The 14,790-nt window shown below is 54.7% G+C and overlaps 1 protein-coding gene across 3 annotated transcripts in view; it reads left to right on the top strand.

Annotated features, from left to right (window-relative positions):
* The first annotated feature begins 1,681 nt into the window (after window positions 1-1,681).
* Window positions 1,682-14,790, top strand: part of CAPN2 (calpain 2) — a 35,195-nt gene continuing 22,086 nt past the window's right edge. Inside the window, exons 1-2 of one of the 3 annotated variants that reach the window (XM_036926217.2) lie at window positions 1,682-2,031; window positions 5,979-6,048. In XM_036926217.2, the coding sequence (XP_036782112.2) occupies window positions 1,795-2,031; window positions 5,979-6,048 (307 nt within the window). In that variant the 5' untranslated portion in view covers window positions 1,682-1,794. The remainder of the gene's footprint in view (window positions 2,032-5,978; window positions 6,049-14,790) is intronic. The other 2 variants (XM_036925463.2, XM_057507824.1) reach the window with 2 other exon arrangements.

Genomic DNA, 14,790 nt, shown 5'->3' with positions numbered 1-14,790 from the left:
CCCCTCTAGCAGGTAGGGAGATGAGCCCAGGAGTTGTACAAATGGAAAACTTTTTTTTTTTGGTATCATTAATCTACAATTACATGAAGAACATTATGTTTACTAGGCTCCCCCCCTCACCAAGTCCCCCCCACATACCCCCTCACAGTCACTGTCCATCTGCATAGTAAGATGCTGTAAAATCACTACTTGTCTTCTCTGTGTTGCACAGCCCTCCCCGTGCCCACCCCTCCACTATACATGCTAATCGTAATGCCCTCTTTCTTTCTCCCCACCCTTATCCCTCCCTTCCCACCCATCCTCCCCAGTCCCTTTCCCTTTGGTAACTGTTAGTCCATTCTTGGGTTCTGTGAGTCTGCTGCTGTTTTGTTCCTTCAGTTTTCCTTTGTTCTTATACTCCACATATGAGTGAAATCATTTGGTACTTGTCTTTCTCCGCCTGGCTTATTTCACTGAACATAATACCCTCTAGCTCCATCCATGTTGTTGCAAATGGTAGGATCTGTTTTTTTCTTATGGCTGAGTAATATTCCATTGTGTTTATGTACCACATCTTCTTTATCCATTCATCTACTGATGGACATTTAGGTTGCTTCCATATCTTGGCTATTGGAAATAGTGCAGTGATAAACATAGGGGTGCGTCTGTCTTTTTCAAACTGGAGTGCTGCATTCTTAGGGTAAATTCCTAGAAGTGGAATTCCTGGGTCAAATGGTATTTTTATTTTGAGCATTCTGAGGAACCTCCATACTGCCTTCCACAATGGTTGAACTATTTTACATTCCCACCAGCAGTGTAGGAGGGTCCCCTTTCTCCACAACCTTGCCAACATTTGTAGTTGTTTGTCTTTTCGATCATAGCGATCCTTACTGGTGTGAGGTGATATCTTATTGTGGTTTTAATTTGCATTTCTCTGATGATTAGCGATGTGGAGCATCTTTTCATGTGTCTGTTGGCCATCTGGATTTCTTCTTTAAAGAACTGTCTATTCAGCTCCTCTGCCCTACAAATGGAAGATTTTTATAGGCAGGAGGGAGCAGCAAGAAGTTATTACCAACAGAAGAGACTGGGGTTGTTTCAAGCCTGGCCACAATCCCTAGGAGGGAGAGCAGATCACCTCTTCACCTTCTTGGGGTTAGGAGAAGGCTGTGGGAGGATCACCTAGTGGGTGCTGGCCAAAAATTCCTGATTGACCAAGCCCACAGTTCTGGGGAGGGTGAGCGGCAGTTAGGCTAGGCACTTATTCCCGGTTGGGCAACCTGGCCCAGCACTGGCCCTTGGGCCTGTGGCTTTACTTTTACCTGAAATTCACGTTTAACTGGGAGGATGTATTTTTATTTGCCAGATCTGGCACCCCTGTCTGTGCTCAAACAGCAGACGGTAACAGTGTAACACCGTGACTGTAACCGGCCTTCTGGCACAATCCCCGCTCTGCCACACTGGGTAAAGTCATTTGGCCTTCTGGAGGCTGTTTCCGCATTCGCACCATAGGGACTGTAGCGCTGCTAAGGGATGCAACGAGCTGCGCAGCAAAGCTATTAGCAGCGCTTGGAACAAGCGGGCCCCATGCGCCTCCTGGGCCCGCTCCCGACCCGCTGATTCAGGGTGTTTCTTGGAGCCATGCCTGCCCAGCTTCCCACGCCGCGCCTGCCGGGCCAACGGACAGTCCCCGGGCCGCGCCCGCCGGCCCAGCAGGCGCAGCGGCCCAGGCCCCGCCCCGGGGAAGCCTTCCCGGAGAGGCGGCGGGCGGGCGCAGGGCGGACCCTCGGCGGAGCGCAGCAGGGGCGCGGGGCCATGGCGGGGATTGCGGCCAGGCTGCTGAGGGACCGCGAGGCGGCCGAAGGACTGGGTTCGCACGAGAGGGCCATCAAGTACCTGAACGAGGACTACGAGGCGCTGCGCGCAGAGTGCCTGGAGGCCGGGGCGCTCTTCCAGGACCCCTCCTTCCCGGCAGCCCCTTCCTCCCTGGGCTTCAAGGAGTTGGGACCCTACTCTAGCAAGACCCAGGGCATCGAGTGGAAGCGGCCCACGGTAGGCGGCGAGCCGGGGGCGCGGGGATCACGGGGCGCAGCCTGGGAGCCCAGAACTCGCGACCCAGTCCCGCCACCCCATCCTACGCAGGCCACTCCTGGGGGCCTCCGGGCGCCCAGCAGAGGTTGGGCCTGACCCCGCGACGCGCCCAGGGTAGGTGGGGGAAGCGGGAAGCTCTGTCCTGAACCCCATTACAGGCCCGCCAAGGGGCCGCCGCGACCTCACCAACATCAGTGACCTAAGGAACCTGGGGAAACTCTGGACTCCACCGGGCGGCGGAAGCGGAGGGCCCGCCGGGCGGGGTGATAGGGGCTGTCTCTGAGAGCTGGAAAAGCCGTATCTAACTCGGTTCTGTGCTTGCCAGGGAGCCGAAAGGATCCCGGTGGTTATTTAACTCAGGACTGGGTCAGGCGTGGTGGTGGAGGTACCCAGTGAGAATTTCTCGTCCCAGACGGACGGGGGGATGCAGCAAAGCGCCAGCGCCAACTCACCATGTTCTTGGCTGAGCCACCCCTACAGGCTTCTCCACCCGCCCAGCCCCCAGATTCCCCTTGTGCATCATTCCTGCTGCTTCTCCTGGAGTGACCCCAGACCCAGCCCACCCACAGCAAGTGCAGCACGGAGGTGGGGGCACCTGGGTTCACTTGACGTTAACCTGCTGGAACTGACCCCGTGCTTCCAGGTCTTCTGGACAAGAAGGGGCGATGCCTGCACATTCTGTGCCCAGTGTCTCTCCAGGCCCAGACACCCTGGTCTCTTCTCCTTTCCCAAAGGCACTGGCCTCACCTGCCAGGACCCATCTCCTTCTTTTCCAAAGTCTGGCTCATTTTCCCTGGGAGAATTAAATGTCCCTCCCACAGACATCTTTCCTTAGCAGCCACCAAACCTGATTTCCTCTATGGTCTTTTCACAATTTATAACTACACCTATCTGTGTGTCCTCCCCTCTGACCCTTTGTCTCATTCGCCAGTGTCCCCATCCCCAGTCCCAGAGGGGCAAGTGGCCTTCCACATATACATTCACTCATTTGTTGTTCTCCAATGTTTACTGAGTACCTACTGAATGTCCAGTGCTGTTTGAATGCTCGGGCTACATCTGTGAATGAGGACTGGCCATTTGTGCAGTGAGTGAATGAATGGTGCCATGTTGTAACAGGCCTCGAATGAGACTGTGGTTGTGAAGGTGAGAAATGAGAAAGTGTGTGCAACTAACGTTTAGCATTTTAGAGTTTACAAAGCAAATTTACACAGTCCTTTACTTATTCATTCATTAGATAAGCATCTAATGAGCACCTACTATATGCCAGGCACAGTGCACCTAGTTTTTGCCTCTGACTTGAGGGCCTGTGAAGGGAAACAGACAGGTGTAACTGCTGTAGGACTTCCAGATGGGGAAATAGAGATCTGGAGCCGTTTCAGGGCCCCTGTTCAGGGTGGAGCAGGCTGTGTACTACACAACCAAAGGTGGGGTATGGCTATTATATTCCCATTCAGCAGCCGAAGAAAGTGAGGCTTGGAAAGGTTAAATATTTGCTCAAACAGATGTCTGGGGTGGAGCCAGGATGTGTCAGCCTGCGGGTGTGGAGAGCTGTGCTTTGTGCCTTCCACCTGCCTTCTTAAATGCTGCTGTGGTTGGGGTCAGGGTCAGGCGAGGGGAACAAAAATGCCCCTGGATTTGGATATTAGCAAGTCCTTTGCAGTGGAAAGGTGGGGGAGAAACTAGATGGCATAGACTTCAAAGTGAGGAATGCAGAGGAAGAATGTGATCCATTGATTTCAGAAGGGTGTCTGAAAATAGGGTGATGGATGGGGTTTGAGAGGCCTTTTCAGAGGAGAGTATTTTCAGGGGTCACCAGAGAAGAAGGGACCAGAGACAAAGGCAGGATGGAGATGGTGACAACCGGTCCAAGGAAGTGAGAATGCGTGGGGGGTGTGGGCAAGCGCAGGCAGGGCAGTGGGCCAGCCTGGGGCAGGAGGGACTGCACCTCGGAGGCTCCAGGTTGGGAGGGTGCAGAAGGGAAAATGGGGAATCACCATGAGGCCCCAGGGCCCACATGGAGCACCAAGAGGAAAAGCCAACATGGTCCGGGGATGACAGCAGGTCCCAGCAAGGGCAGGCGGTATTGGTCCCCATTTCCTCTGACACAGCCAAGCCTCAGGAGGTTCACTGCTTGCTTATACTCAGGCTGAGCTCAGCCCCAAACCCACATCCCCTGCCTTCCGTCAGTGATTATCATCATCAGCTTGTTTAATAATAATAAAACTATAATAGGTAACTTTAGTAATAACAGGTAAAGTACATTTTCATGGTTATCTTCACCTTCAGAACAACCCTATGTGTTAGGTACATGGTGTTCGCCATCCCCAGTTTACAGAAGAGGAACAGGCGTAAAGCCCTGTGGTGATTTGCCAGGGCCCTAGAACCCACAGGAAGTGGCAGTGCTGGGATTCAAATCCAGAGTGTCTGGATGCAAGGCACAAAGCCACATTTGCTTCTCGGTTGCCTTCCATGTTTAATTCCATCCCTACCTACCACGCACAAGGCCATTTTCCAAAGAACCTCTACAGGCCACTCTTGACTTTTGCTGCCTTTGGTAAGGTGCCAAAGATATGAGAAAGTTTCTGGGACTTGATGGAAAAATCCTTCTGGGGTAAGTGCCTGGTGCACTGAGAATTGTGAGTGATTCTTGGGCTCCAGGCACCAAGCCCAGTCCATGCCATCAGCTGGGCAAGTTCCTGGCTGGCCAGCCAAAGCAGGCTTTGATTCCTCACTGTCTCTGTCCCCAAAACAGAGTGACCTGAGCAGGGACCATGCCAGGACACGGAGGGAATGCACTCTGCTGCAGACTTCGGCTCCAGAAGAGCACTGGTGGGGCCATGGTCACGTTGAAATTGCCAGAAGGCAGAGGGGTCCCCCGGGAGTGTGGGTTGGGGCCCTCTCCTGAGGCTGCCCAGGCCAGCCTCAATCTGATTTTTGCCGACTTCCTCTGTGGTCTTGGGGTGCGGCTCTTCAGAATCCGGAAGCAATGAGGAGGGCTGCTGAGGGGCCAGAGTGTTCCACCGCCAGGCTGCTTGGGGGACAGTCCCGAGGTTTAACCCTTAGCAGTTTGTTACTGATCAGTGGGGGCAGAGGGGGCAGTGCGCACACCTCACAGGGGTAGCTGCAGAGCCCAGAGCCAGTGGCAACAGACAAGCAGCATAACTGGGCTCTTGCTTAGCTCCTGAGCCTGTTTGCTCACCTGTAACATGTGGCCAACACCCACCTTGTTCCCAAGGGGCCTCGTACATGGGTTGTTGGCAGGTTCACGATGTACGGGGGCTCCAGTGTCCTGGCCCTGTGATGGGTTTGGAAGGTACACGCATTTCCCTGCTCTCAAGATGTGGGGTGTTAGGAAGACAGAGTGATGCCCCTGGCACCACCAGGCAGTGTCCAACTCAACACCACATTATGGGGGACAAATAGTTTGGGACTCAGAATGTAAGGAGATGTGTAAGGGCTGGACTGTGGAGGAGGGCTTCATGGGGGAGGTGACAATGAGTCTTGAAATACAGTGAAGTGTGAAAAAGTAGAGAACAGGGTGACAAGAGAATTCCATGCAGGAAAACAACCAGCCTGCAGGGACTAGCGTGGTGGAGCTAGCATGGTGGGCAGGACAGCTCCAGAGCGTAGATGGTCTGGACGCCTGGCAGAGGAGCTGGGCCTGGTGCTGCATGGCCCTGAGAATTAGCACAAAGTGGGCTCTGGACAGCTGGGGGCCTTGCACCACCCCCACGGGGACCCAGGGAGCAAGGTCAGAGAAGCGCCCCATGGCATCTGACTAATTACAAAGCTCTCCTAGAGGGCAGGTGAGGGAGGTGGGGTCTGAAGCCCCTGTTGGGAACTGAGGCGTCCTAACTGAAAAAGCACATATGTGGTCGGCTGACAGCACTTTGTGGGTCTCATTCCAGGAGATCTGCGACGATCCCCAGTTTATTGTTGGAGGGGCCACCCGTACGGACATCTGCCAAGGAGCCCTGGGTGAGTGATGCATCCATCTACGGTGGCTGGAGGTGTTACCTGTAGGGCAGTGGGTGGGAGGGGTCAGGGGTGATGGCCCTCGCCCTTCCCAAGCAGCCTGGTGGTTTCCATCTCCAGAAGCTTCTAAAATGTCTTGAACACCAGGTTCTGTGCTGAGACATAAGATGTCCAGATGTGCACTGACACCTCCTGTGTCCCCTGCACTGGGCTAGTCATTGAAGTTACAAAGATGCTTCCCTAGAGAATGGGGGAGCCTCTGGATTTCAGCCTCCCCTTGGCCTCTGTACCTCCTGGGCCAGTGTTCTTAGTGGCCATGCAACAGCCAGGCCTGGGCCAAGGGCCAGGTGGGAGGGCCCCCCAAGCTAATGACAACTCTGATGCATCCATGCCATGGGGTTCAGGGACAGTGACTCAGTGGGAAGGAAGAGGAAACCCGGATGCTCGCAGCCTAGAGGAAGTTAAAGGATCAGTGTGCTCTTAGTGTTTGCAAGATGAGTTGCCATGGTGTCACAACAGTGGGGAGCAGTGCATATGGTCAGAAAGATAGAAAGGTGGTTGTGATGCTCATTTAAGTAAGATTAACTGGAGTGGCTGAATTGGGAGGGTTTGCATCCTTGCTCGCTGAAGCTGAGCTATGGCATCCTCTGGATAAGGTGTCTGCTGAGACTGGAAGCTATAGAGTCTCCAGCTTTGGTATGAAAGCCCCCAGGGCATCTTTGAAGAAGTCCTATCAGCCATTATTTGGGATTCTCATAGAATCCACCCTCAATCTTCTGTGTGCATAATAAATGATTCTTGGAGCAGCTTACATACTCCAGTAAATGAAAAATTGTTTCCTGCCCTCAGCTTCCACTTGCTCCTCCAATGAGTCCATCAATAATAAACTTAGTCAACTTGAATTGTACTTCCTTTCCTGGCCCACCTAGTACAGGTTCTGATCCTTAGAATAATAACAGCTAATATTTAGTGAATGCATACTATGTGCCAGACACTAAGCCATGATTGTGAAATCTCTAATTTGCTCTTACCAATCAGTTTTCCTGGAGCCCTCACTTTTGGTGCCCAGTGACCCTGGGCTTCTGTGATTATTTTCCATTTTACAGATGAGTGTGCTAAGGTCCTGGGAATAACTTGTTTACACAGCTCAAGTGGGGGGGCCTGGGATGCAAATGCAGTCTGACTCCAGGGACTGTTTTTAAACACCTGAGCTAGACTCCCCTAGAGGGGGGCCTGGAAAAGTTTCAACCCCCAAGGCTGTCAGGGCAGCCCTGTGCAGCTATGGGATGGGCACCCTGGGAGGAAATGCCTCTCAGAGAGAACATGGCCCAGCCTAGTCTCAGCTCAGCCTCTGCAGATTCCTGAGATACCAGAGCATATTCCTACCTGCAGAAAATGCCTCTCCCATTTCTCACCTTTTCCCCTCAAAAGACAGAAGCCCAGGGTCCTTGGGCACCAAAGGTGGGTGCTCCAGGAAAACCCACTGGTCAGAGCAAATGGAAGTTCACAGGGTCAGTAGTGGATGAAGACTGACCCACCCTGAGCCTTCACTGGTTCTGCAAACAGCAGCTGTCTCACCTGAGCCATGTTCTGCATTCAGGTGAAATTCTACTCCTGAGCTAAACATTTACTTCACAGTTTAATGACATCTTAAGGGCCCAACTGCAAGTAACAAATACAAGATTTAAGTCCCTTTTAAATACTTAACAGAACATTTGGAGAGGGGACAGGCAAAGCTTGCATTCCTATAGAATTACTATGATATGTACCAAACTCTCAGCAACTGGTCCGTAATTTCTAAGGTTTTTACACCATGTTGGCTTTTTGTTCTCTTGGCCTTTTACGTTGGAGGGTCCTGGTTCTGTTATGGTCTGTGAAGTATGGTTGTCTGGACTCTCATCCTGGTTCTGGCACAGGATACAGGTGGCATGGTGACTGTCACCAAGTCCCAGCAGGCTCAGAGTATCAGGAACAGCAACACCTGGTCCCACCACAGGGAGGACAGCCAAGGCTCGATCTTAGGAGGCCGCCGGCAAGTGATCACTTGGAGACTGTCTCCTCTAAGACTGGGAGGGGAAGAGGGTGAAGGAGGTAACCTCAGAGACCCCCTGGCATGGGGCATACAGCTATGCCAAAGTCATCCTCGCTCCTGGCACTGAGTGCAGACCTTGTTCCAGAGGGTCAGAGCCTGGCCAGCTTGTCTGTCACGTTCTGTCACCTGAGACTCAGCTCGTAGTGGTCTTGGGTGCACTGACTCCAGACTGCATGTTTTCCAGTGCCCCGGCGACCTTCACAGCACTGCCCCGAGTTAATGCACAAACTCCACCCTCTTCCCTGAAGGCCCAGCTCGAAACCTCACCAAAGTAACACAGACCACCTTTGCAGACCGTCAGAGCAGCAAGCCGCCTGTGCTGCAGACCTTGGTGCTGAGTTGAGTCAGCAAAGAAAAATCTGCCCATCCTTGGTGGGGTGAGGAACTGGGAACTCAGGCTGAGCCTCTGCAGGCTGGCCCTGCAGCTAAATTGGGTCTGGAATTGCTTGTAGCCAGCTGTTCTTAAGGTATTGCTGCAGGCCCAGGAAATGCAAAAGCTGAGTTCCTCCCACCTCAGGTTTTGACTGTGCCTCTACTGAGCTTTCCCGCTGCCCCTCCTCCCCCCTGCCACAGGCCCCGCTGCTCCCTCAGCTCTGGGGAATGGCAGCTGCCCTGGCCTGGTGCCCCCACAGGCTTGCCTTGCAGGGGAGGCTCAAGGCCACCAGCACTGTCAAGGCTGTTGAAACCTGGCAGATGTTCTTCAGGCCCCCAGAGGTGGGTTGCCCTGCTCCCACCCCATGAGTCACCTGCATGGAGACGTTTGGCTCCAGGGGCCCCTCCCTACAGCTCAGGCCCTGCTCCCTCACTTACTAGGCTGAGTGACCTCAGAGGTTGTCCAACTTGAGCCTCCCTGCAGAATGGGAAGCGCCCCCTTCCCGGGCGTGGTGACAAGTGAGGTCATGCAAGCAAACAGCTTTGGCAAACCCAAACATCCTGAGCAAGGTCAAGGGCCGTGGTTATTCCTGAGCCCAGCTAGATGCAAAGTCCCTTCACCAAACTGTAGGCAAGAAAGGAAAGGAGATAATCTGGGTTGGAAACCAGATCCTTGTCTCTATAAGGGTTGAAGTGTCAGAAAGGGGGAGGGCAGACTTGGTGCTAACTATATTTGGGTCACACACAGATCGTCATGCCCAGGAAGGAGAACTGGAAGAGATGATAGTCGCCAAGGGGCAGCTGGACGGCCAAAAGGGGGCAGCTGCACAGGCGAGGGGGTCATGAACGGGCAGCTGCACACTCTTCCGTTTTAAAAACATTTTCTCCATGTATTTGTCTCTGTTTTGCTGAGAGCATTTAATTTCCACTCTAACATTTCAGTTGTACAATACAGTGTTGTCACCTGTGGCCTTATTCAGCTTATGGTGAAAACCTCTCCCTATTTCCCCTTACTTTTAAATGTTGTAAGTAATTTTAAATGATTTTTAAATTATAATTTTTAAAAGCCATTTTTATCATAGGTGCCTTTTAAAAATGTTAATAGACTTTTTAAGGACAGTTTTAGATTTACAGAAGTGTTGAGACATTACAGCGCACTTCTGCAACCCCCTCTCAGGTTCCCTGTTAGCACCTTGCGTTCGCGGGGCACAACTGTCACAGTGCATGAGTGATACTGATCATCACTGTAAACTGAAGCCCATACTTCATGCAAACGTCCTTAGTTTTTACCTTGCATCCTAGTGTCCTCTATTCCCGGATCCCAACTGGCACCACATTCCACTGAGCCATGTCTCTCTGTCTCTTATATTTGACGACCTGGGTGGTTCTGAGGGGGCCTGCTCAGGGATATGTAGGGCACCCCTCTGTTGAAATATGCAGGTGCCTTTCTGAAAATCAGTGCGTGTGGTTTAAGAAAAAAAAAGGACTTGTAAACAATGTTGGCTGGCTGGAAGGAGAAAGTAAATCTGCTCTTTTCTCAAAAACAGCCCCTCACCAGCAGACCCTGCCACCAGCAGTGGCCTCTCTCCACTGTGGAGCTGATGCACGGAGACCACGAGTCAGGCCCCCGTCCCCCCAGCTCCTCTTCTGGGTGTAAATGCTGTTCATAACCTTTCTCCCCCATGGCTGCTGCCCAAGCCCCAGCCCCTTTCCTGCTGCGTAAGGTAGCCTCACAAGTGGGCTGAGCAGCAACCCTTAATGTGGCCCAGAGGCCCCTGTCCTGCCCTGAAGCCCCAGCCTTGACCATCACATGACAGGATCCTGCCTCCTCCCAGGCCTCATCCCATGGCTGTCCCCGACCTCCCTTCCCAGGGGGCAGAGGTGATAATCCCCCATTGTCACATACACTTGACTCTGAAGCCACAGGGTGCCAGGAGGCAGTTACAGGGTCCCTTCTGCCCATCCCTGGTGATCAGAGGAGTGTGGCCTTTAACTTGTGTCTGCCCTCCATCACGCGTTCCTGAGCTGAGAGGGTGCATCCAATTTTCTGAGGCCCCACTATTTCTGAGCTGTCACTCCAAAATGTCCGCAGTCCCCATATCCCCTGCTGTCCATACCCACTGTGGGCAGTGCTGGCTCTGCTCTGAGGCTTAAGGGGTCTTGCTCAGCTCATCCCCCAGCAGCATCAGCCACAGTGGCCCGGCACCTGGGGATCTCAGGCATGAGGGGCCCTGTGTTCTGTAAGGTTTGGGGTCCTGGCCTGCACAGTGGGGGCACTGCAGCCCCGGGGGGGTGCACGCTGCCTCTGGCTGACCCCGCATGGGGCCCTGGCCATCAGAACTTCGGGGATGGTGGAAATGCTGTGTCTGCACTGTCCAGTGTGGTGGCCTCTAGCCACGTGTGGAGCGCTGGGCATGTGGCTAATGCAACTGAGAAAATGAGTTTTTTAATTTTATTAGACTTAAAGAGCCACACGCATCACAGTGCAGCAGGCCACTGAGTTTCAGGGCCATCTCCATCCTCACTGTCTGGGGTGGGATGGTCCCCACAGGCTTGAGCCAAGTGTCTCCATGCAGGGCATACACATGAACACGCTGGGCAAAGAGCAGTCAGGAGCGAGGACCTGGGCTCCGGCAGGTAGGGGCTGGCCTCCTGGTGCTGCCGCTCCCTGGCCCTGTCACTTTGGGCAAATCACAGTCCCCCTTTAAGCCTCAGTTTTCTCAGCCATGAAATTGGGGTGATGACAGTACCCACCTCAGAGGGCTGGGGATGCCCCGTGAAGCTCCGCACCACAGGCTGCCACAGAGTGGTGCTTAACATCTGCAGATTGCAAGATAGCTTTGGGGAGGGCAGCTGGGGGAGTTGGTCAGTGAGCAGGAGGTGGGGTGCACTGGGCCCTGGACACCTGGCCAGGCCCCAGCACGTGCTTTTGGCATCTTGGACGCTGGGGCAGAGGAGATGGTGTTCCGAGAAAGTTCAAGCTACCTGCTCAGCTCTCAGGGCCGCTGGGAGGTCCCTGTGCCCCCCTATGCTCCCCAAGCCCAGCCCTCCTGTCCCCTTTGCCTCAGGACCTGAGATGTTTGGCTGCACTTCCCATCAGTGAAACAGGAAAATGGTGGTGTTTGCATCCTTCCTTCTCCCACGGTGGAGAGCTTTAGCCTGTCTGATAGGGGCCCAGAGTCCAGAACCCCCGGGGCTTTTCAGTCTCTGGATCCCAGTCAGAGTGAGGCCATCAACAATGCAGGATCTTTTCCCTTTAGTTCAACGCTGTGTGAGCTGGGGAGTCAGGAGGCAGACACCCTCCTGCTGGTTCCTCCAGGAGGTGAGGACCGGTGGGAGGAGAGTTCTGAGCACTGGGAGTTTGTAGTAGGAATTTGGCAGCCAAAGTAAGGCTCTGTCCCTCCTGGGGGTCTGTGAGGGCCCCACGGCTTGGGGCGGAAGGGCGTGAGTCTGACACTGGGCCAGAAGGAAGTACTGGTAGATAAAAACACTGGTAGCAGGTAGTGACTTCGAGGCCAAGGCCACAGAGAACTGGGCAACAAAGGTGAAACCTGCACTGGGTGCTCCCTCCTGCTCCAGGGCTGCTGTGGGCAGGAACACCCTTCTGAGGGTCTCCTTTCTCAGGGCCGTCCACACAAGCTCAGAGGTGGGAGTGTGAAGCCAGGCCCTGCATCCTCCATTCCCCTTTTGGGCCCAGCTCGGTGGGAGCAGTAGGGAGGGGAAGGGACAGGCCACATGGTTTGACTGACTTGCTCCAGGCTCTGTGCAGCTTAGGGAAGGAGGCTGATGTGAGCATCTCCCCTCCCCACACAGCCACTGACATAAACGCACGATGGGGGATTCTGGTTTGGAGTGCCATTTTCTGGACTGCTGTCAGGCCATGAAACAGGCAGGGAAGGATGGTCCTGTGTGACTCAGACACCATACCCAGGCCTGGGCCCTGGAGAAGCCCTCCCACCCACCAGCCCCCAGGGCTGCCCTAAGGTGCCTCCTTGGAGCTCCTGTCCCCTCCCACCCAAAGGTGACCTCCATCGGCCTCCCTCTCTGGGCTTCCTGGCTGGGGGAGATTCATAGGCCCTGGCAGCAGGGCAGAGGGTCTGCTACAGATATAAATAGTGTCTCAGGAAGGGTCAGATTCAGCCAGAAGCAGCCTCAATGTCTTGGTCCATAAATCATTTAAGTAGCAAAGGAATAAAGCAGAAGGTTGGAGATGAAGCAGGGTTTCCTGACCTCAGGTAATTGCTAGTTTGGGGGTGCTGTCCTCATGCTGTAGGATGCAGGATGCCTCTGCCCACCAGATGCACCTTGCCCCTCCTCCAGCATGACAATCAAAAATACCTCCAGACATCACCAAAAATCCGGGTTGGGGGGCAGACATGCCCCTGGGAGAAAGCACTGCTGGACTGGGCGGATGGGGCTCTGGGAAGGCTCTGCCGTGGGGGATGAGGTGGTAGTTGAGAGATTGAGAGTAAGATCGTGCAGCTTCACATGTGTCCAGGTGCGATTTGCGGGAGAGGAGAGGACAGTCGGTGTGCGGTGCAGCCGGGCTGCAGTGCCAGGATGCGGGCCTGGGGGCAGCCCTCCCAGGAGTTGTGGCAGCAGAGGAGGAGAGGGCCCTGCTTCTCAGGGTGCTGTAGGGCTGGCACCCCGCTGGCTTCCCAGCCAGGTGTGTGGAGCACCTCTCAGGTCCCAGGATGCCCTGGCTGCAGCGTGACTGGGCATCTGGCGCCAGCATCTCCCCACTGGCACCCCTTCACTGGGCAGATCTCAGGAGGGTCCCTATCTGGTTACACCTGTACTGAGTGGGTAACAGCCCTCCCCAAAATTGATGGCTGGAAACAAACAGTCCCTCCTTCCTCTCTTGGTTCTGAAGGATGACCAAGCTCGGCAGTGACTCGCAGGGTCTTCCACAGGCTTGCAGACAGGGTAGGAGCTGGGGTTGCCCACATGCTTGGCGCCTGGGCTGGAGGCTGGGTCCGTGAGGGATCTAGGGGCCCTGCGTCTGGTGTGGTCCCTTCCACCGAGGTGCCCACCTCAGCCTGGGCAGCTGTCCTGCCTTATGGGATGCAGCCTTGGAAGGCATGGAGCTTCACTTCTGCCTCATCCACTGAGCAGAGAGAGGCTCACCTGGATTTCCAGGGGCAGAGGAACACAGAATCCACTGCCAATGGGGAATGGCAAGGTTCTAGATGAGCCCGTGAAACCAGAAATAGCACAGCTGCCACTTTTGGAAGGTGCCACTGTTCTTCCCCTTGAATAATGGCCTCCTTCACCAGTGGTGACCTCAGGCTGCCGAGACACTAGTCCATCACGGTGGAGCAACTGTGTTCCCTGGGACCTCCCAGTGTGCAGGGCAGAGGGCACTCAGCTTGTCGGGCCTGCCTGTGGCCTGTGGACTCTCTCCCCGTCCACCCCTGAGAAGACCCTGCCAGGCCCAGAATCCCCGACGGCTCAGGCCACCCTGCTGCCTTTCTGCTCCCAGTCGCCAGCCTGCTGGGTGCCTATGGTGGGAAAAGCAGTGGGCTAGGACTCCAGGCAGAAGAAACTAGCACGTGAACGATGCCAACCTCTTCAGCTGCCTTGCCCCTGACCCCCTTCAACCCCGTCCACCCAGCCCCCTCTGTTCTTGGCCTCTCCCTCTCTGTCCCCACTGCCCCAGGGGGGCCTGAATTCCCACCTGTTCCAGCCCGTCCTGGATGTTACTGCCAGAGGGCCCCTCAGGAAGGTGGCAGCCAGGTGGTGGAAACAGTTAAGTGGACAAATTAGCTGGTTATGGTCATGATAGCTGGACTGCAGTCTGAGGACACGGGAGGACAACAGGAGGTGAAGAGGGGCCCCCAGGGCTGGGGCTGGGTCCCCAAGGATAACTCAGGAGGAGGTGGGGGACAGGTGCCCGGAGGCCTTCACAGGTGTCAAGGACACAGGGCAAGTTAGTCCACAGCAGACACAAGTGGCCACAGTGAGGGGTGCAGAGGCCCAAGGGCTCCCAGGACTTGGGCTTCGTGTTCTGCTCTTTCTCCAAGATGGCCTTCCTCAGCCTGTGTTTTGCAGTGTGTGTGTGGTTCATGAGCATGTGCTCCACTATGGTGCAGCCTGCCCCACAGAACTCCTATTCTGGACCTGTCAAGTGGCAGCTGTTCTCTAGGATGACAAGCTGCAGCAGGACCCGTGGGCTGGAAGCCTGGCATCCTGGATTCCTCCACTTTCCTGTCTGGGAGGAAAGACAGACAGTGGAGGGGAAGGAGAGAGCATGCAACAAACATGCTCCTCTCTTGGAGAAA

Source organism: Manis pentadactyla, chromosome 9, assembly GCF_030020395.1.
Source record: "Manis pentadactyla isolate mManPen7 chromosome 9, mManPen7.hap1, whole genome shotgun sequence".
NCBI classification, from domain to species: domain Eukaryota; kingdom Metazoa; phylum Chordata; class Mammalia; order Pholidota; family Manidae; genus Manis; species Manis pentadactyla.
This window is presented reverse-complemented; position numbering and strand designations above follow the sequence as displayed.